The sequence below is a fragment of the Salmo salar genome, chromosome 06 (genome assembly GCF_965601325.2).
Source record: "Salmo salar chromosome 06, fSalSal1, whole genome shotgun sequence".
In the NCBI taxonomy this organism is placed as follows: Eukaryota; Metazoa; Chordata; class Actinopteri; order Salmoniformes; family Salmonidae; genus Salmo; species Salmo salar.
The window spans coordinates 48,729,109-48,750,064 of record NC_138296.1 but is presented as its reverse complement, the minus strand read 5'-3'; the positions used below and the strand labels follow the sequence as shown (position 1 = coordinate 48,750,064).

General features: G+C 43.9%; 1 protein-coding gene across 2 annotated transcripts in view; it reads left to right on the top strand.

Annotated features, from left to right (window-relative positions):
- The window catches only part of LOC106607468 (retinoic acid receptor alpha-A), a 183,029-nt gene that overhangs the window by 62,160 nt on the left and 99,913 nt on the right, over window positions 1–20,956 (top strand). The window contains exon 3 of one of the 2 annotated variants that reach the window (XM_014204449.3): window positions 16,651–17,468. The exons of the other annotated variant lie outside the window; for it this stretch is intronic. Within the exon in view, the coding sequence (XP_014059924.1) occupies window positions 17,282–17,468 (187 nt within the window). The 5' untranslated portion in view covers window positions 16,651–17,281. The remainder of the gene's footprint in view (window positions 1–16,650; window positions 17,469–20,956) is intronic. 2 annotated transcript variants of the gene reach the window in all.

Sequence of the window (20,956 nt, the reverse complement as noted above, 5' to 3'; positions counted from 1 at the left end):
TCTTAACAGACTTGCCTAGTTAAGTAAAGATAAAATAAAAAATTATCATACCACATATCTGGTTAGTGTGGGTGTGTGTGTATCCGTCCCTCTGCCTCTCAGTCACTATGCAGTAGTATGACAATGTTATAGAGTTTGATTATGACTGTGTGTTTATTTGTATGTCAATAGCTATGCGCTGGTGTATTTATAAAAATAAAAAAATAGGGCTTTGTCTGTGTGTGATTGTATACAATGCTTATTCTGTCTCTGTCTCTCTCTCTCTCTCTGTCTGTGTGTCTCTCTCTGTCTCTCTCTCTGTCTCTCTCTCTGTCTCTCTCTCTGTCTCTCTGTCTGTCTCTCTGTCTGTCTGTCTGTCTGTCTGTCTGTCTGTCTCTCTCTCTGTCTCTCTCTCTGTCTCTCTGTCTGTCTGTCTGTCTGTCTGTCTGTCTGTCTGTCTCTCTGTCTGTCTGTCTCTCTGTCTCTCTGTCTCTCTGTCTCTGTCTCTCTCTCTGTCTCTCTCTCTGTGTGTCTGTCCTCTCGCTCTCCTCAACCTATACGTGCAATGTCAGCTTCATCATCATCATTCATCTCCAGTGTGTATGGTGTTTGGTCCATACAGTCTCCTCCATGGTGGTGATCTCATAGCTTTATTACTGAGATTTATGGCCTCTTTATGGAGCAGACTCCCACTAGAAGTGCCCCTCCGCTCTTACACCAATGGCTCCTCATACTCGGTCTTTCCCACTGGATGGGGAGTGTCTCTGTGTGTGTGTCTCTGTGTGTGTGTCTCTGTGTGTGTGTCTCTGTGTGTGTGTGTGTGTGTGTGTGTGTCTCAGAAGCCTTTAGGGCCTCTTTCTCAGCCCCAGCCCTCCTGGCCTCACTTCATTCCATTTTATTTCATTTCCTCCTTTAATGGCTGCCGAGCTTGGGAATGGACCATTACCCTCCCTCTACCTCTCTCTACCTCCATCAACGCTACCTCTATCTCTCTTTCTCTCTCTCTCTGTCCATCGGCGAGGGTCGCTAATGAATCAAGCCGTATTTTTTTAATGGCGAAGTGCAGAGTCGAATGAGGGGGAGAGAGATTTTATTCCTAACACCCCCGCTCTCTTTCTTTCTCTCTCTTTCTCTTTTTCTCTCTTTTTTTCTATGGTTGAATGGTGTGTGTGTGTGTGTGTGTGTGTGTGTGTGTGTGTGTGTGTGTGTGTGTGTGTGTGTGTGTGTGTTTTATTTTTTTATGCATGGGTCTGCTTATATGTGTCTATGTCACCTATAGGGCTGTTGCGGTGAACATATTTACCGCCACACCGGCAGGCATGAGTCATGACCAATTCACGGTAATCTCCTTTTTATGCACTCTGGACATGCGTTGGCAGTACCAACTCGCTAACGACCATCAGGTCGCTACTGGCCTGGTACTCAGGGCTCTGTTCTCCCTCTAACCGCTCTGGCGTCAATCCAAATGCAAAGGAAAAATCAAACACTTCTCATCATGACAGTGCTTTTAAAACTCACCTCACTGTGATTGATCCGTTTTAAACTGAGTGGAAAACATGTTACTTGTGGATGTTGTTTCAAAGCCTAACAGAATGGAGTGGACAGCGCTTGTCTCCAATTCCACATACCAACCCTCAGCTTCCCTCAGCTCATCCCATCGATCTCTGCTGGCCACCCACTTTGTGTTTCTACGCAACACATATCTTTCAACTCTGCTATGATGATTAACATACAATTTCAATCTATCTAATCGAATAGAATCTACAGATTGCGTGTTGAAGATAAATACTTTTACTAAGAGTATTAGTAATTGACTGACCCGGTCTCTCCAGATCTCCTAACAGTACTATTTCTAGGGTCAATTTTAGATCAATGCTATGCATTTTCAGCCATTCCTGAACCTGAGACCAGAAACAGGCTACCTGAGGGCAATACCAAAATAAATGGTATATTGATTCTGCATCCGCACAACAAAATCTACAGAGCTTCAATAATTTTATGCCCCAAATATTCAACATTTTGTTGGTGGCAAGAATTCTATATAATAATTTTAGCTGAAAAGCAGGAAGTTTTGAATCTTGCGTTGTTTTATATATCAACTCATACACCCTGTACCATGGAATCGGTCATCAAAAATCTCTTCCCAACTATTTTGCAATCTGTATGGCACAGTTGTCAACATCCTGGTCCTCAAATGAAACTGGTATACTTTCCTATTTATGCTATTTTTATTCCTCCACCAGTTTTGATCCTTTATATTGGGCAGACAGACCAGCTCCCTACCTCCTCCTGCTGCCACCTGCCTCCTCCATTTTTGGGGCAATGCTGTAATAAATTAGTTGTACTCTTGGATTGAGCAGACCTTCCCGTACAATTCTGATAACTCCATGAAGGACATAACGCTACCATTACAATTTACAATATCATTTAAGAACAAAATACCCTTTTCAAACAACTTTCCCATAAATACAGGTATTTTATCAACCAGCACATTTGAGTTCAGCCATAATATTTGTTGTAATATTTGTTCTATCTTTTCAGGGGATGAAATAGAAATTGTAGCCAGCTCTGCAATGCTTGTTTGAAAAAGAGAGATACTTAGAAAGAAGTATCATTTTCAATGAATCGAAAATGAGACATGGCAATCTGCACCAAGGCAAAAAGGCCATTTTTCACCTCAGCGAGAGGCTGCATGCTTCTCAAACAGTGGTTTATGCATGTGAAATATCCGGAGCATGACTGAAAAAAACGAACCAGCGGGAAAGCGGCCTCCATTCGCTATACGAGCCTGTACGGATTACATGTCTTTTTTTCGCTACCCATGTACCTGCCCATCTGACCAGCATGGTCTAGCTGATTGACCAACATGTTCTAGCTGCTCAAGCTGGTCTGTCTAGCTGGTTATGCTGGTTACCATAATGGTCTAGCTGGTTTTGTTTGGAGAACAGCCTTTGTTGTGTTTTGGACACTGGCGACCAGCCTTCGCTGAGCTTCGGACACTGGTGACCAGCCTTTCGCTGTGTTTTGGACACTGGTGACCAGCCTTTCGCTGTGTTTTGGACACTGGTGACCAGCCTTTCGCTGTGTTTTGGACACTGGTGACCAGCCTTTCGCTGAGCTTTGGACACTGGTGACCAGCCTTTTTCTGTGTTTTGGACACTGGTGACCAGCCTTTCCCTGTGTTTTAGACACTGGTGACCAGCCTTTCGCTGTGTTTTGGACACTGGTGACCAGCCTTTCGCTGAGCTTTGGACACTGGTGACCAGCCTTTTTCTGTGTTTTGGACACTGGTGACCAGCCTTTCCCTGTGTTTTAGACACTGGTGACCAGCCTTTCCCTGTGTTTTGGACACTGGTGACCAGCCTTTCCCTGTGTTTTGGACACTGGTGACCAGCCTTTTTTGTGTTTTGGACACATATCAGCGAAGGCTGGGAATTGCCAGGGACCTAACAATACGATGTTATCACGATACTTTGCTGCCGATTTGATATGTATCGAGATTCTCACAATTCTACATGTTTTGCGATTCGATACTGTGATTTTATTGCGTGTCGGTGTTCCAAACATATTGCTCACCATATATCTGCTACAGAGAGACGAGAGAACATGAGAAAACAAGTTTTGATCAGTCAGGGGAATAAAAGTGTGAAAACAAATTGGCTTCCTATTTAAAAAGCAGAACAAGCTATGAAGGAAAAATACTGGAGTTTTGGTGCAGGTATAGCCAACAAGCCAAAAATATTGTCAAAACGACACGCTATATCGTAAAAAATATTATACTGATATGTAACTGAATCGATTGTTGTCTTCAATATCTTTTTTATTTGATGTGTTTGTGCATGTACTGTATATTGATTAATTAATTGTATGCTTTACATACATAAATAACATACATTATTTTCAACTAATCCAATCTGTTAGTTGGACTTATTACTCCCATTACTGAAATGGTTGTTCCAGTTTAGATGGTTTGGGTAATGTCATTTATTCTTAATTCTAACCCATTCTGAATGGATATTGTGGGTGAAGAACAGTTCCAATTTGTGGATATCCCCACTCTGGCTGGATTCCAATAGAAACTGACATTATTTTGCAAGCCAGCATGTTGTCACTTGATATTGGTTTTGTTGGTGACCAGCTTATGATGGTTACCAGTGTCCAAAACAGTGAATGCTGGTCCCTCATTCAAATGCAAATCAATGTATAACATTTTTGACATGCGTTTTTCTGGATTTTTTTGTTGTTATTCTGTCTCTCACTGTTCAAATAAACCTACCATTAAAATTATAGACTGATCATTTCTTTGTCAGTGGGTAAACATACAAAATCAGCTTGGGATCAAATACTTTTTTCCCTCACTGTTAGTTCGGAACATCGATTTGCAATAAAATCATAGTATCAAATCGCAATAGATATTGTATCAAATCACAATACATATAGTATTGTGATAATATCTTAAGGTCCCCTGGCAATTCCCAGCCCTAGTATGTGTGCGCGTATATGTGAGCCTTGTGCACGGTTTTCTCATTTGCGGTCTGGCTCTGAGGAAACGGCTCCATGAAGACCAATTATGTCCCTCCGCCTTCCCCTCCCACAGATGCCAATCAATCAATTAACCAATCGATACTCATCTGCTAAGCTCGTCTGGCCCACGAGCCAGCTCCACTGAGCACCGCAATCAATTACTTTTCACCTTGCAGTTCACTGGAGGGTTGCCAGATCGTCATCATTTATTCCTCTTTTCCCCTCCTCCTCTCCTCCATCCATCAAGACCCCTCCCTCCTGTGTATGATGACCACAAATGTTTATTTTCTTCCTCCCAAGGTTCTGGGCTTGGAACAGCTACACAATAGTGCAGCCAAGGCTAACTATAGCTGTGGGAATAGTGTGAGAGGGAAAGGAATAGCGTTTTCCCCCCCCAGTTCCCTTTTGACTCCCTGGCTGAATTTACAATCTACAGTTAGGCCACCCACTTTGATGGAGTGTGTATTTGTGTGTGTGTGTGTGTGTGTGTGTGTGTGTGTGTGTGTGTGTGTGTGTGTGTGTGTGTTTGTTCGTTCGTGTGTGTTTTTTCAGAGGTGGGGACTAGGAGGGTAAATGACAGCTTTCTTTATCGATGGTGGCAGGATTACCCGGTGTGTTTTACAGTCTTGCTGTTTCTCATCTTACACACTCACTCACACACAGACACACACACACAATCACAAGTGGGAACGGGGCCATATGGGTCGTTTGTCATCAGAGTATCGATTGGCTCAGTTTGATATTATTCCGCTTTGTCACAGAAATGAGTGGACCCTAGAACGGAAGGTGGAGGACGTGTGTGTGTGTGTGTTTTGGGGAGTCAGTGAGTTTGTCTGTGGGTGTCTTTGTTATGAGTTCAGGTAGGCCCCCGCGATACAGCAAACAAAGAAAAGTACGCGGGGTTCTCGACAACGATGACAAAAATCCAACAAAAGGGCTTTACCAAGGATTTTAAAAAATAATATTTTTGGGTTTGTTGGTAAGCCCTCTTGTTGTCTGTGGTTATCTGAGGGTTAGCAGGGTCAGTAACAAAATCAGCATATCATCATCACCACCACCATTATCATTTCCTTTTCATTATCACTACCTCACACCACCTTGACATTATCACAGCTAACTGCACTTTATGATGTACCATCCATCAGAAATGTACTACCAACGTTACTATCATCACCGTGTTCCCATCATCATCATCATCATCCTCATCTCTCACAAAAGGCGTAGATACTCATGCCCCTTTTTTATTTCCCTCTTTATCTCCAGGAAAAAAATATGCCTTTTACCCTTTACTGCAGAAACATATTCTCACTCTTTCAGGATATCAGAGCCCCTTCTAAAGCCTAAGATGTCTTTATCAAAGATGGAGCCTCAGGGAAGGGGGGATGATGAGAATATGAACACATCCTTAGTCTCACCTCTGCCTCCCTGTGATCTCACATCTGAGGGCCTAGCTAGCTCTCCCCTTTTTACCCTTTTAGCACTACTGTTTCTTCCCTTGTCCCTGTTAGCACTAGCTAGCACATCTAGAGCTTTTTTCCCTGTTAGCACTAGCTAGCACATCTGGAGCTTTTTTCCCTGTTAGCACTAGCTAGCACATCTGGAGTTTTTTTCCCTGTTAGCACTAGCTAGCACATCTGGAGCTTTTTTCCCTGTTAGCACTAGCTAGCACATCTGGAGCTTTTTTCCCTGTTAGCACTAGCTAGCACATCTGGAGCTTTTTTCCCTGTTTCTTGTTAGCCTCCATTAGCCTGCTAATATTGCTAGCACTGATGGCCCATTGTCAACCCCAACCAGAAGCATTAGCCTTATAATGTAAGCCCACCATACGCCTAGCCTTGCTACATTAGCCAACGAAGCTCCTTCAGCCTGGTAGGCATTGAGGGGACATGGAGAGCCCTAGGCCACATTACCTTTAGAGCACTAGGCTACATTAGCAGGTAGCAGCAGCAGGGATCCTCTCCATCTCACCCTCCACTAGTCCTGACTTTAAGGACCATTAGTGGGTTGTACTGTAGGTGATACCGCGACCAACAGCTGCATTGGCTTGTAGATTATAGTACAGCAATGGAGGAAGTGGGAGGACGACATACTGCATAGTGGATATTACAGGATAGTATTGGAGGGAAATGGAGGTGGATGACTTACAGGGGGACGTACTGTACAGCAAGATAGGAATAGTGGTGTCAATGTGTCTGCGTACATATGCATGAGAGTATCTGTGTGCACATCCATGTGTATGTAATATAGGCATACTATATTATGTATATGTGAAAAAGGGTCTGTGTTTTTATGTGTGTGTGCGTGTGTGTGTGTGTGAGAGAGAGAGATTGTGTGTGTGTTAGCTGTTGATTGCTGCAGTGACTGATAGGAACAGCCAAGGGTGTGTCTGGCGGTCTGTGAGGGATCATGGGGGGTCAACGTCCTCTAACCTATAACCTCTAACCCCCATGACTTTGCCAGTCTCAGGGACAGATGGGGCCTCCCCACTCTCAGGCCCTATGAAGGGCCCCTACATAGTCACCTCATAAATCACAACTAACACTATAGGCCACTTCCTTTACACTGAAGCTTTGACTATGGCTTTTCTTCCAAACCAGGGGAGGGAGTGGGAGAGAGAGAGAGATCCTTTGCTCTTCTACAGTGGTTCCCAAAACCAATGTTTCTAAGTATCAAATCTTACAATGGGTATCTGTGATCCATTGTAAGAAACACTGCTACTACGATTGGCACTAGATCAGTCGTTATCGGTGGGATATAACTGACCGGTAAAGACCTGGAATAATTCACCTCGTCATCACCATTCCTCTCCACTTCCTCGTTCCTCTAGAGGAGTTTTCTGCTGGCCAACCCCATTTACGCTGGCCAACCCCAAAATGCGCAATACGCGCAGACACGTTACTCAATGCACCATGCTTTAGGGAACACCGTGCTGACTCATTTCAACTGACTCTAAAAACACTGCTGTCTGTGTTTTCTCTTGATACCTCGGCTGATGAGTCCTATGCATGCTGACTGCCATGTACGTGTGTTCACGTGTGTTAAATCAGTGTGTTTGTGAGTGAGTTTATACTATTTACATGCGTCATCAATGTTTCATCCATGCGAGTATGTTCTCTAAATGTGTATGACTGTTGAATGAATCTATGTTAATGTTTTGGGCTTTTGTGATTTTGTATGTTAGGACGGTCATGTTTTATTTATGTGGGCCTAAAGGAAAATGTGTTTATGTAATGTTTGCATTGTTTGTGTGTGTAAACATGTTGGTGTTTGTGTGCGTATACATGGTAGATATCCAGCACTCACTGGGTTTGTAGTATACAGCCTACTGTAGCTAGAGAGGAGCACTAGCTAACCAGCCTAGCTATCCTTGGATATTAATAACCCACCACACACAAGCACACGGTCACAATTACGCAAGCACACATACATACATTCGATGACCTCTCTTCCCATGGTTGACACAATTTCAGCACACCATACATTTCATACAGTGTAGGCACTTATGGAAGCCATGCCGATTGAGGGTAGAAGAGATGCTGCAGAGAGAGTCAGATTTGCACTAGTTATATACACTGAACAGAAATATGAACACAACATGTAAAGTGTTGGTCCCATGTTTCATGAGCTGAAATAAAAGATCCCAGAAATGTTCCATATGCACAAAAAGCTTATTTCTCTCAAATGCTGCGCAGCAAATTTGAATGTCCACCAGAGCTGTGCCAGAGAATTGAATGTTCATTTCTCTACCATAAGCCGCCTCCAACATCGTTTTAGAGAATTTAGCAGTACGTCCAACCCGGCCTCACAACCACAGGCCATGTGCATGGCGTTGTGGGTTTGCTGATGTCAACGTTGTGAACAGAGTGCTTCGTGGTGGTGGGGTTATGGTATGGGCAGGCATAAGCTACGGACAACGAACACAATTGCATTTTATCGATGGCAATCTGAATGCACAGAGACGAGAGATCCTGAGACACATTGTCGTGCCGTTCATCCACTGCCATCAACTCATGTTTCAGCATGATAAATGATAAATGTAAATAGAAAAAAATGTGCAAAAAAGGAAATAGTAACACAATTAAATAACATTAAGGAGATTACATACAAGGAGATGTGAATTAACGAGGAGGCGGAACACACCTCAATTCAAACTGTTGTTAGAAAATAATTTGAAATTGACAAATTGAAACAGGCTAATTATCTATAGGCTATCTGACAAGTATAAAGAAATGCGTGTCGGAAACATAACTCGGTCAGATTTTTTTTCCCCCGTACTGTCCGGATCCCGCAACAGATCTATAACCCCAGAACTTTCCTGTTCATCCAGATAAAAATCACTCTGGTTCCATGCAAACTTTTAGCTGCAGAAATCAGAAATAACTTCCTGAGTTAACTTCTCCTCTGTCTGTCCCCACTCTATGTGGGAGTAGCCATAGCAACTGCTCTGTTTGCCTGCTGCTCAGCGCTCATGAGACAGCCGCCTGCATAGTGCACACCGCTGATAACAACCACATTACGACATTTTGGCAATGAAGGCAGCCTTTCTAGTTACCCAGAGTCAGATGAATTTATGGACATGTGCAAATGCGTATATCTCTGCGTGCATCTGAGGTAAAGTAGTGACTGGCTACAACTGGAGCAAGGAGCGAGAGTGCGCCGACGGAAGGGGGAGGGGATCATTTATTTGTATTAAGTAAACTATTTTAGGCCTACTGCCAGTTCCTGTGGAATGTCAATCCTGTCCTGTCCCGAATTTGACTCTAGAACTTCATTCCCATTCCTGACGGAATCCAGCGGGCCCCTCTAGACCCGCAGGCGTCTTGTTCCTGTGTCAATCTCTAGTGTGTGCGTGTGTTTTGCGTGTGCGAGTGGTTTGCATATACAGTGGGGTCTGAAATTATTGACACCCTTGATAAAGATGTGCAGAAATGACTGTATAAAATACATTGTTCAAATACTGAGATATATTGTATGCTCAAAAAACAAGTACTACTTTCTTTCTGAAAGATCAGGGTCAAATTGATTGACACCCCTGTTTTCAATACCATTCAGTACCTCACCTTGCGAGGATTTTGGCACTGAGCCTTTTTCTAAAATGTTTTATGAGTTCATCCAAACAGAATCCTTTCAGATCCTTTGTCTGCACTTACTGTATGGACTTCAATTCAAAACACAGGCTTTTCAAAGGATTTTAAGTCCGGAGACCGAGATGGCCAAATAGCTCTATTTTCATGTCATCTAACAAATGTAAATGTAAACAGCATTGGCACTTGGATTGGAACCGGTGCTTTGGTTAGATAACATGAAAATAGAGCTCTTTGGTTACGCACACCAGTGGAGGGTTTGGCGTCGAAATGAGAATGCATGAGCAGAAAAGAACCCCCCATACCTACTGTAAAATATGGTGGTGGTGGTGGGTCTTTGATATTATGGGACTGTTTTGCTTCCACTGGTCCTGGGGCCTTTATTAAGGTCAACAGCATTAAGAACTTTACCCAGTACCAGTATTTTAGCCAAGTACCTGTTTGTCTCTGCCAGGAGGCGGACACTTGGCAGCAAGTGGATCTTCCAGCAGGACGATAACCCCAAACACACCATTAAAATCCACAAAGAAATGGTTAAATGGCCACAAAAATCAACATTTTGCAATGGCGTCTCGTTCTCCGGCCTTGATACCCATTGAAAATCTGTGGATTGAATTGAAGAAAAGGAAAGCAGGGCAGTCCATAAGCGCAGACAAAGGATTTCAAGGACCTAGAAGGATTTTGTATGGAGGAACGGTCTTTTTTTCTTTTTTTTTTTAATGTTCACCTTTATTTAACCAGGTAGGCCAGTTGAGAACAAGTTCTCATTTACAACTGCGACCTGGCCAAGATAAAGCAAAGCAGTGCGACACAAACAACACAGAGTTACACATGGAATAAACAAACGTACAGTCAATAACACAATAGAAAAGTCTATATACAGTGTGTGCAAATGAGGTAAGATTAAGGAGGTAAGGCAATAAATAGGCCGCAGTGTCGAAGTAATTACAATTTAGCAATAAACACTGGAGTGATAGATGTGCAGAAGATGAATGTGCAAGTAGGTATACTGGTGTGCAAAGGAGAAAAAAAGAATAACAATATGGGGATGAGGTAGTTGGATGGGCTATTTACAGGTGGGCTGTGTACAGGTGCAATGATCTGTGAGCCGCTCTGACAGCTGATGCTTAAAGTTAGTGAGGGAGATATGAATCTCCAGGTTCAGTGATTTTTGCAATTCGTTCCAGTCATTGGCAGCAGAGAACTGGAAGGAAAGGTGGCCAAAGTAGGAATTAGCTTTGTGAAATACCAGTGAAATATACCTGCTGGAGCACGTACTAATATCCATCCCAATGTGTTTTCCAACTCATAAAACATTTTCAAAAAAAGCTCAGTGCCTTGCAAGGTGAGATACTGAAAACAGGGGTGTCACTAATTTTGACCCCTACCTCTTTTGAAAAATACTTTTACTGTTTAAGCAAAATACATTTCTCGCTGAGCAATTCTTAGTATAAAATAATCAAATTTCCTAACTTTGAGCACACAAAATAGCTCAGTATTTGAATTATTTTAGACATATTTGCTCATCTTTATCAAGTGTGTCACCCCACTGTATGTGTGAGTAGGTGCCTGCGCATGCATGTGTCTGGGTCAACACATACAGTTGAAGTCGGAAGTTTACATACACCTTAGCCAAATACATTTAAACTCCGTTTTTCACAATTCCTGACATTTAATCCCAGTAAAAATTCCCGCTCTTAGGTCAGTTAGGATCACCACTTTATTTTAAGAATGTGAAATGTCAGAGTGATTTATTTCAGCTTTTATTTCTTTCATCACATTCCCAGTGGGTCAGAAGTTTACATACACTCAGTATTAGTATTTGGTAGCATTGCCTTTAAATTGTTTAACTTGGGTCAAATGCTTCGGGTGGCCTTCCACACGCTTCCCACAATAAGTTGGGTGAATTGTGGCCCATTCCTCCTGACAGAGCTGGTGTAACTGAGTCAGGTGTGTAACTGAGTCAGGTTTGTCGGCCTCCTTGCTCGCACACGCCTTTTCAGTTCTGCCCACAAATTTTCTATAGGATTGAGGTCAGGGCTTTGATGGCCACTCCAATACCTTGACTTTGTTGTCATTAAGCCATTTTGCCACAACTTTGGAAGTATGCTTGGGGTAATGTCCATTTGGAAGACCCATTTGCGACCAAGCTTTTTGCAAGCCTCCCCCTTTTTCCTCCAAATATAACGATGGTCATTATGGCCAAGCAGTTCTATTTTTGTTTTATCAGACCAGAGGACGTTTCTCCAAAAAGTACGATCTTTGTCCCCATGTGCAGTTACAAACTGTAGTCAGACTTTTTTATGGCGGTTTTGGAGCAGTGGCTTCTTCTTTGCTGAGCGTCCTTTCAGGTTAAGTCGATATAGGACTCGTTTTACTGTGGATATAGATACTTTTGTACCTGTTTCCTCCAGCATCTTCATAAGGTCCTTTGCTGTTGTTCTGGGATTGATTTGCACTTTTCGCACCAAAGTACCTTCATCTCTAGGAGCGGTATGACGGCTGCGTGGTCCCATGGTGTTTATACTTGCATACAGATGAACGTGGTACCTTCAGGCGTTTGGAAATTGCTTCCAAGGATGAACCAGACTTGTGGAGGTCTACAATTATTTTTCTGAGGTCTTGGTTGAGTTGTTTTGATTTTCCCATGATATCAAGCAAAGAGGCACTGAGTTTGAAGGTAGGCCTTGAAATACATCCACATGTACACCTCCAATTGACTCAAATGATGTCAATTAGCCTATCAGAAGCTTCTAAAGCCATGACATCATTTTTCTGGAATTTTCCAAGCTGTTAAAGGCACAGTCAACTTAGTGTATGTAAACTTCTGACCCTCTGGAGTTGTGATACAGTGAGTTATAAGTGAAATAATCTGTCTGTAAACAATTGTTGGAAAAATTACTTGTGCCATGCACAAAGTAGATGTCCTAACTGACTTGCCAAAACTATAGTTTGTTAACAAGAAAAACAAGTTTTAATGACTCCAACCTAAGTGTATGTAAACTTCCCACTTCAACTGTATATGCGTATTCACGGTGTGTTGTCAAACATATACATTCATGCGTATATGAGAGAATGAATGAGTTCGATACATATTTGACATGTGTACATCCAGTGTTTAATTTTCCGTTTGTTTCCCGATAATTCTACATATTATCAGGAATATCCTTTAATCTCCACCTATTCGTCAACAAAGTGGGTGATTTTAATGCTCACGCACAAAGTTCATTATGGTGTGTCTTGTCCCTTACACTCCATTTTCCATTTTACCCCCCCCCCCCCCCCCCCCCCCCTCGTTCTATGTTGTCTCTCCTCTGTGATTGCCTGTGAAGTAACTGACATACTTATCAAAGGATTTGGTCACAGCATGTAATATATTCACACATATATATTCCCACTGGAAGATCAAGTTTGTCGAGGATGTACAGACACACACACTTCTCCTCTCCTCTTTTCCTACTACTGTCAGGCTCACGTATTCTGATGCAGCCAGTGTTGGATACATACTGTACACATAGAGATGGATGTATTTGTGAACTCCCACTTCTTTATGTGTGCACTGGCTTATGCCTCTCTTGTGTGGGCACGCCTTCTTTTCCTCTCTCAGTATACAGTGAGGGGAAAAAAGTATTTGATCCCCTGCTGATTTTGTACGTTTGCCCACTGACAAATAAATGATCAGTCTATCATTTTAATGGTAGGTTTATTTGAACAGTGAGCGACGGAATAACAACAACAAAAATCCAGAAAAACGCATGTCAAAAATGTTATGAATTGATTTGCATTTTAATGAGGGAAATAAGTATTTGACCCCCTCTCAAATCAGAAAGATTTCTGGCTCCCAGGTGTCTTTTATACAGGTAATGAGCTGAGATTAGGAGCACACTCTTAAAGGGAGTGCTCCTACCCGCAGCTTGTTACCTGTAAAAAAGACAGCTGTCCAGAGAAGCAATCAATCAATCAGATTCCAAACTCTCCACCATGGCCAAGACCAAAGAGCTCTCCAAGGATGTCAGGGACAAGATTGTAGACTTACACAAGGCTGGAATGGGCTACAAGACCATCGCCAAGCAGCTTGGTGAGAAGGTGACAACAGTTGGTGCGATTATTGGCAAATGGAAGAAACACAACAGAACTGTCAATCTCCCTCTGCCTGGGGCTCCATGCAAGATCTCATCTCGTGGAGTTGCAATGATCATGAGAACGGTGAGGAATCAGCCCAGAACTACACAGGAGGATCTTGTCAATGATCTCAAGGCAGCTGGGACCATAGTCACCAAGAAAACAATTGGTAACACACTACGCCGTGAAGGACTGAAATCCTGCAGCGCCCGCAAGGTCCCCCTGCTCAAGAAAGCACATATACATGCCCGTCTGAAGTTTGCCAATGAACATCTGAATGATTCAGAGGACAACTGGTGAAAGTGTTGTGGTCAGATGAGACCAAAATGGAGCTCTTTGGTATCAACTCAACTCGTCGTGTTTGGAGGAGGAGGAGGAATGCTGCCTATGACCCCAAGAAAACCATCCCCACCATCAAACATGGAGGTGGAAACATTATGCTTTGGGGGTGTTTTTCTGCTAAGGGGACAGGACAACTTCACCGCATCAAAGGGACGATGGACAGGGCCATGTACCGTCAAATCTTGGTTGAGAACCTCCTTCCCTCAGCCAGGGCATTGAAATGGGTCGTGGATGGGTATTCCAGCATGACAATGACCCAAAACACACGGCCAAGGCAACAAAGGAGTGGCTCAAGAAGAAGCACATTAAGGTCCTGGAGTGCCCTAGCCAGTCTCCAGACCTTAATCCCATAGAAAATCTGTGGAGGGAGCTGAAGGTTCGAGTTGCCAAACGTCAGCCTCGAAACCTTAATGACTTGGAGAAGATCTGCAAAGAGGAGTGGGACAAAATCCCTCCTGAGATGTGTGCAAACCTGGTGGCCAACTACAACAAACGTCTGAACTCTGTGATTGCCAACAAGGGTTTTGCCACCAAGTACTAAGTCATGTTTTGCAGAGGGGTCAAATTCTTATTTCCCTCATTAAAATGCAAATCATTTTCTAACATTTTTTACATGCATTTTTCTGGATTTTTTTGTTGTTAGTCTGTCTCTCACTGTTCAAATAAACCTACCATTAAAATTATAGACTGATAATTTCTTTGTCAGTGGGAAAACTTACAAAATCCGCAGGGGATCAAATACTTTTTCCCTCACTGTAGCTGTCTATGTTTGTCTCTCTCCTCTCTCACACACTGATACAAATCCACCGATACACACACACACACACACAGATGCACTGGTATACACACAAGCCCCATGATTCAATGAACGAGTGTATGGCTATGTAAAGGGGACCTATGGGGTGTAACCTACTTAGTAGGGCGTTTTTCATAATGTATGAGCGAGATGGAAAGCGGCGAGCATCGACGAGGCATCTTCATCCGCTTCCTCTCGCTTTGATCTAGCCCTCCCCGCTCCCTGTCTCTCTTTCCAACTTTCTCGCCGTCACTCTCTCTCTCTCTGTATCCTTTGAACGTGTTCTACCCAGTGCATTGTGCTAAAGCTCAGGGTAGAGCCCGCTGAAGCTCATATTCCCAGGTGGGATCTGTGAGCGGCAAGACGGATGTAGCCATGCCTTTATGCGTGTTATTCCTTCTCAAGAAAGGACAGATGGGTGGGTTGGTATATGGATGGAAGGGTGAATGGATATATTTGAATAATTTGAGCATGACAGCCATATATACCAAATACAGGAGCTGCTGGAAAGTAATACGTGGTCTGAATCCACTTCATCTTGTTCTGGTTTCCTGTTTTGTGCCTGTAAGGGTACTTCATCATGTTTTAGAGGTTTGATAATAGTGCTCTGGTGCACTTATCACGGCAGTCTCGCTCTTATCCCAGACCTTCACCAAGTATCTCTAAAAGGCCTCTTCATCCCCCCCCCCCCCCCCCCTCCTCTCCTCTCCTCGCCCTTCTAACACAAACATGTCTGAAAGCCCAGTGGTTTTTGGCTGTTTTACGACGGGGGCCTAGCCGCCGTGTGTGTGTGTGTGTGTGTGTGTGTGTGTGTGTGTGTGTGGGCCGACTTCACGGGGGGGGGGGGGGGGGCCTGACGGCGGTGGAGCACTATGCAGGAGATCACACATACGCACGCAAACACGCACGCGCACACACTCCTGTCGACGGAGGGCTTCACAAGGTGAGGCCTGACGGCAGAAGGAGCAGCACTTTGCGGGAGATCTATAAAAGTCCTCTGACCCTGTAAAAACGGGCCCTCATGCACCCAACGCCCCCCTCGCTGGGGCCAGGGCAGAACAAATGCCTCTCAGACGGCTACTGACAGACATGACAGACCGGGAGGGAGAAAAAGGCACTCAAATGATGTTTTCAACTTTCAGACAGCTCCGGTCCAGACTCCAAGAACAGTAAACGGTTCACTCCTTTGACACGTCAATGTCAGATGGGTGAAAGAGATGGAAGCAAAGCTGTCAGTTGTGAACTACAATTACAGCGCATAGTAGTGGATGGTCTTACAGACACTGTAGCTAGTTGCTACGGTGTGTAGCAAAGCAAGGGGTTTTGGGTTTATATAAGACATGTTTTACAACATCAGCATTGAAAGGCAGAACTAGGTTACTCTTCCCTCCCTCCCACCTCTCTTGGAAGGTTGCATAAGCTCGTCTCCGTCTCCTGTTTATTGAGGAGCGGAGAGAGAGGTTCAGACGGACGCCGTTAATGAGCCTCAGCATCTCGGATGATGATTCACCCCACAACGGGAGGAGGGAGGCGGGGGTAGAGAGCAGGAGGGAGCCGTGCTCCTAGTTGAAAACATTAGCGTTAACAAGTTAACTAGAGAGGACCCGGGCTCTGTTTTTCCCACGCTGTCTACGTAGAGATGAGCCCGGGCAAAAATCAACGCCACCCCACTGAATATGCATTTGTACCCCTGTGTCTCTGTCTCTGAATATGCAGCAGTGAGTGAATCTCTATCTAACCCTTGTCTCTGTCTCTCGCTGTCTGTCTGTCTCTCTCTCTGTCTGTCTGTCTCTGTTTCTGAAGGATGAAGGTTGCCAGTCTGCTACAGGTGAGTTGCCGAGACTGAAAGTGAGTCCTCCTCGGCGATAGGGGTTGACCTGGGGCAACTAAAACCAGCCGTCGTCATAACGATCTTCCTTCTCCTCCTCCACTCCGTCGTGTTGTTGTATGAGCTCTGCTGAGTCACTGGAGAGAGAAAAGCTGTTATCATCCAATCCTCCCAAGGCCTGAGAAGTCTATCCAATCCTGAACAAGGGATCTGGAGTCCATTGGTGCCAGATGATTCTGCCTAGCGACCTCCCTTAGTATTTATGTAATTGGTGTTTCATTCATGGTATAAAGCTTAGTGGCCTACTCTAGCTGTATCTATCTCAGTGGGACACTCTTCACAACAAGGCAGAGGACCAGCCTTTGGAAGAGAATAGCCTATACATTTCTCTGAAGCGTCCACCTGGAATATCAACGTAACCTAACAGCTCCATTTCACACACCTACACAAATACACACCGTTGTTGTCCACCGTCACCCACCACCACTTCTTAATTCATTGGATTACGTCGTCACCGGCGGTTGAGGTTGGGGGATGTAGACCGACATCACCACGGATACCTACAGGAGACTCTTTGGACTCGGCTCAAGGTCTGCCGAGCAGAACATGGCGGGCAAGGGTAACCCCTGCCACCCCCCGGGAGGGCCAGGGAGTGCGGGGGGCCCCACTGTCTCTGTGGGGGGATTCCCCATGCCTCACTACTCCTACTTCTTCCCCCACATGCTGGGGGGGCTGTCCCCTCCCACCCTCTCCGGACTGCCTGTCAGCGGATACAGCACCCCGTCGCCAGCCAGTAAGTACCCAATCACACTGCAGTATTCTGTTGGTGTATGTTGACATTAGTGATTGATTAGAAAGGTTGTCAGGTACTGCTGATTGGCATTTGGTTGGTTGGTTGATGCTGTTGGCACAATGACTGACTTGATCCATCTTATATTTGTACCAAAAAATCAGCATTTGAAGTTTGACAAAGTTGGATCAATTCAGGGAAAAACGCAGGAAGTAAAAAATGAGCTACACAAGTTTTAACTTGGCTGTGTACGCTGAGTACTTTCCAGCATCTCCTGTGTTACGTGTATATGGCTGTCATGCTATATGACTTAATCAGATCAAAGTGGATTGGAGTCTATATAGAACTGGATTCCACATTAGAGGTTTTGTTGGTGTGGCACATAGCCTTGACTAGTTGCTCCTGGCATTCTGGATCCCGGCCAGTTGTCATGCGGCGATGTGTCGAACTGAGCGAGCGGATTGGTCTGATCTCAATGAGGCAGCTCGAATAACCAACAGAATGTTCTTGGGCACAATGCCTGAGGAGGTGTGTGTCCTCGCTTGAACTGGCGGGTGGGCGCTCTCTCTGTGTGTACATGTGTGTTCATGCAGGAAGTGTGATTTTGTGAAGAGTGAGAATAAGGTGTGGTTGTTGTAGCAGGACACTTGAAGCAGTTGTGATGGTAGTTTTTTTAATTGTTTTATTTTTTATTTCACCTTTATTTAACAAGTCAGTTAAGAACAAATTCTTATTTACAATGACGGCCTAGGAACAGTGAGTTAACTGCCTTGTTCAGGGGCAGAACGACGGATTTTTACCTCGTCAGCTCGGGGATTCGATCTAGCAACCTTTCGGTTACTGGCCCAACGCGCTAACCACTAGGCTACCTGCCACCCCACCTGGAGTAAGGGAATATTGACAGGTAGGTGGATGTGATATGGGGCCACCCATCCATTCTACAAACATTATTTGATAAAGGTCTCATATATCAACGTTAATATTAATTTAGAAAGTATAGTGTAGGTCCTTCACTGCCACAGTACCCATTCTACCAATAAACTGTCCAATCACAGCCAAGCTTACATCCGCTCTGTCCCAGCATGCCTTGCTGGGTGGCATCCTGGCCCCCTCTCCTTTCCTCTTCCTCTCCTAAATATATTCCCATGTCTGTATGGGGAAAAAATTCAAAGCAGCTAATGTCTCTGTCCCTCCACCCACCATGTCCCACCCCTTGTGGCTTCCATTCCCCAGATCCAGGCTGGAGCTCAGTCGACAGACAGACAGACAGACAGACAGACAGACAGACAGACAGACAGACAGACAGACAGACAGACAGACAGACAGACAGACAGACAGACAGACAGACAGACAGACAGACAGACAGCAGAGCCTAGAGTACAACAGCCTGTCAGAGCAGAGGGGCTCCCTTCTTTCCTGTGTGTGTGTGTGCTGGCTGATGAGCGTGCACCTCTCTTGGTGCTGAGAGACTAATCCACAGCTCCTGCATAGTGTTCGCTGACGAACAGCCCTCCCTCGCCGCCAGGGGCTAATTATTACACAGCCCCCCGCCACGCTTGGAGATGGCCTGGGTGAGCAGTCAGGCGGGACGGGGACTCTCCGGAGATGAGAGGAGCTGGCGGGGGATGGAAGGGGACTGCGATATACACAGCACACATGCTGTGTTTGAGGAAGCACTGAGGGGGGAGAGGGGATGAGAAGCAGCAGTGGCGTGTCCTACATAGAGACGTTCATTATCATTTGAAGATGTTTTGAAGATCATTTGAAGATGAGGTGTGTGTGTGTGTGTGTGTGTGTGTGTGTGTGTGTGTGTGTGTGTGTGTGTGTGTGTGTGTGTGTGTGTGTGTGTGTGTGTGTGTGTGTGTGTGTGTGTGTGAGAAGATGGAGTAAGTTTAAAAAAAAAAATATATATATATATATATATATATTATATATATATATTATATATATATATTATATATATTATATATATTTATATATATATTATATATTATATATAAATATATTATATATTATATATATATATATATATATATATATATATATATATATATATATATATATATATATATATATATATATATATATATATATATATATATATATATATATATATAATATATATATTATATATATATATATATATATTATATATATATTATATATATATATATATATATATATATATATAATATATATTTCACCGTTATTTAACCAGGTAGGCCAGTTCTGAACAAGTTCTCATTTACAACTGCGACCTGGCCAAGCTAAAGCAAAGCAGTGCGACGCCAACAACAACAGAGTTACACATGGAATAAACAAACGTACAGTCAATAACACAATAGAGAAAGTCTATATACAGTGTGTGCAAATGGCGTAAGGAGATAAGGCAATAAATAGGCCGTAGTAGCGAAGTAATTACAATTTAGTAAATTAACACTGGAGTGATAGATGTGCAGATGATGATGTGCAAGTAGAAATACTGGTGTGCAAAAAAGTAAATTTAAAACAATATGGGGATGAGGTAGGTAGTTGGATGGGATATTTACAGGTGGACTGTGTACAAATGCAGCGATCGGTAAGCTGCTCAGATAGCTGATGTTTAAAGTTAGTGAGGGAATAATATATCGCTAACTTCAGAGATTTTTGTAATTCGTTCCAGTCATTGGCAGCAGAGAACTGGAAGGAAAGGCGGCCAAAGGAGGTGTTGGCTTTGGGGGTGACCAGTGAGATATACCTGCTGGAGCGTGTGCTATGGGTGGGTGTTGCTATGGTGACCAGTGAGCTGAGATAAGGCGGGGATTTACCTAGCAAAGTCTTATAGATGACCTGGAGCCAGTGGGTCTGGCGACGAATATGGAGCGAGGGCCAGCCAACGAGAGCATACCGGTCACAGTGGTGGGTGGTATATGGGGCTTTGGTGACAAAACGGATGGCACTGTGATAGACTGCATCCAGTTTGCTGAGTAGAGTGTTGGAGGCTATTTTGTAAATGACATCGCCGAAGTCGAGGATCGGTAGGATAGTCAGTTTTACTAGGGTATGTTTGGCAGCGTGAGTGAAGGAGGCTTTGTTGTGAAATAGGAAGCCGATTCTAGATTTAGTTTTGGATTGGAGATGTTTAATGAGTCTGGAAGGAGAGCTAAAGGCTATCAAAACTGGTCGTCTAGTGCATTGGGGACAGAGAATAAAAGGAGCAGATTTCTGGGCGTGGTAGGATAGATTCAGGGCATAATGTACAGACGGGTATGGTAGGGTGCGGGTACAGTGGAGGTAAACCTAGGCATTGAGTGACGATAAGAGAGGTTGCATCTCTGGACGCACTAGTTATACTGGGTGGGGTCACCGCATGTGTGGGAGGTGGGACAAAAGTGGTATCTGAGGCATGTTGAGTGGGACTAGGGGGTCCGCAGTAAAATAAAACAATGATAACTATCCTAAACAACAGTATACAAGGCATATTGACATTATAGAGAGACATAAGGTGAGGC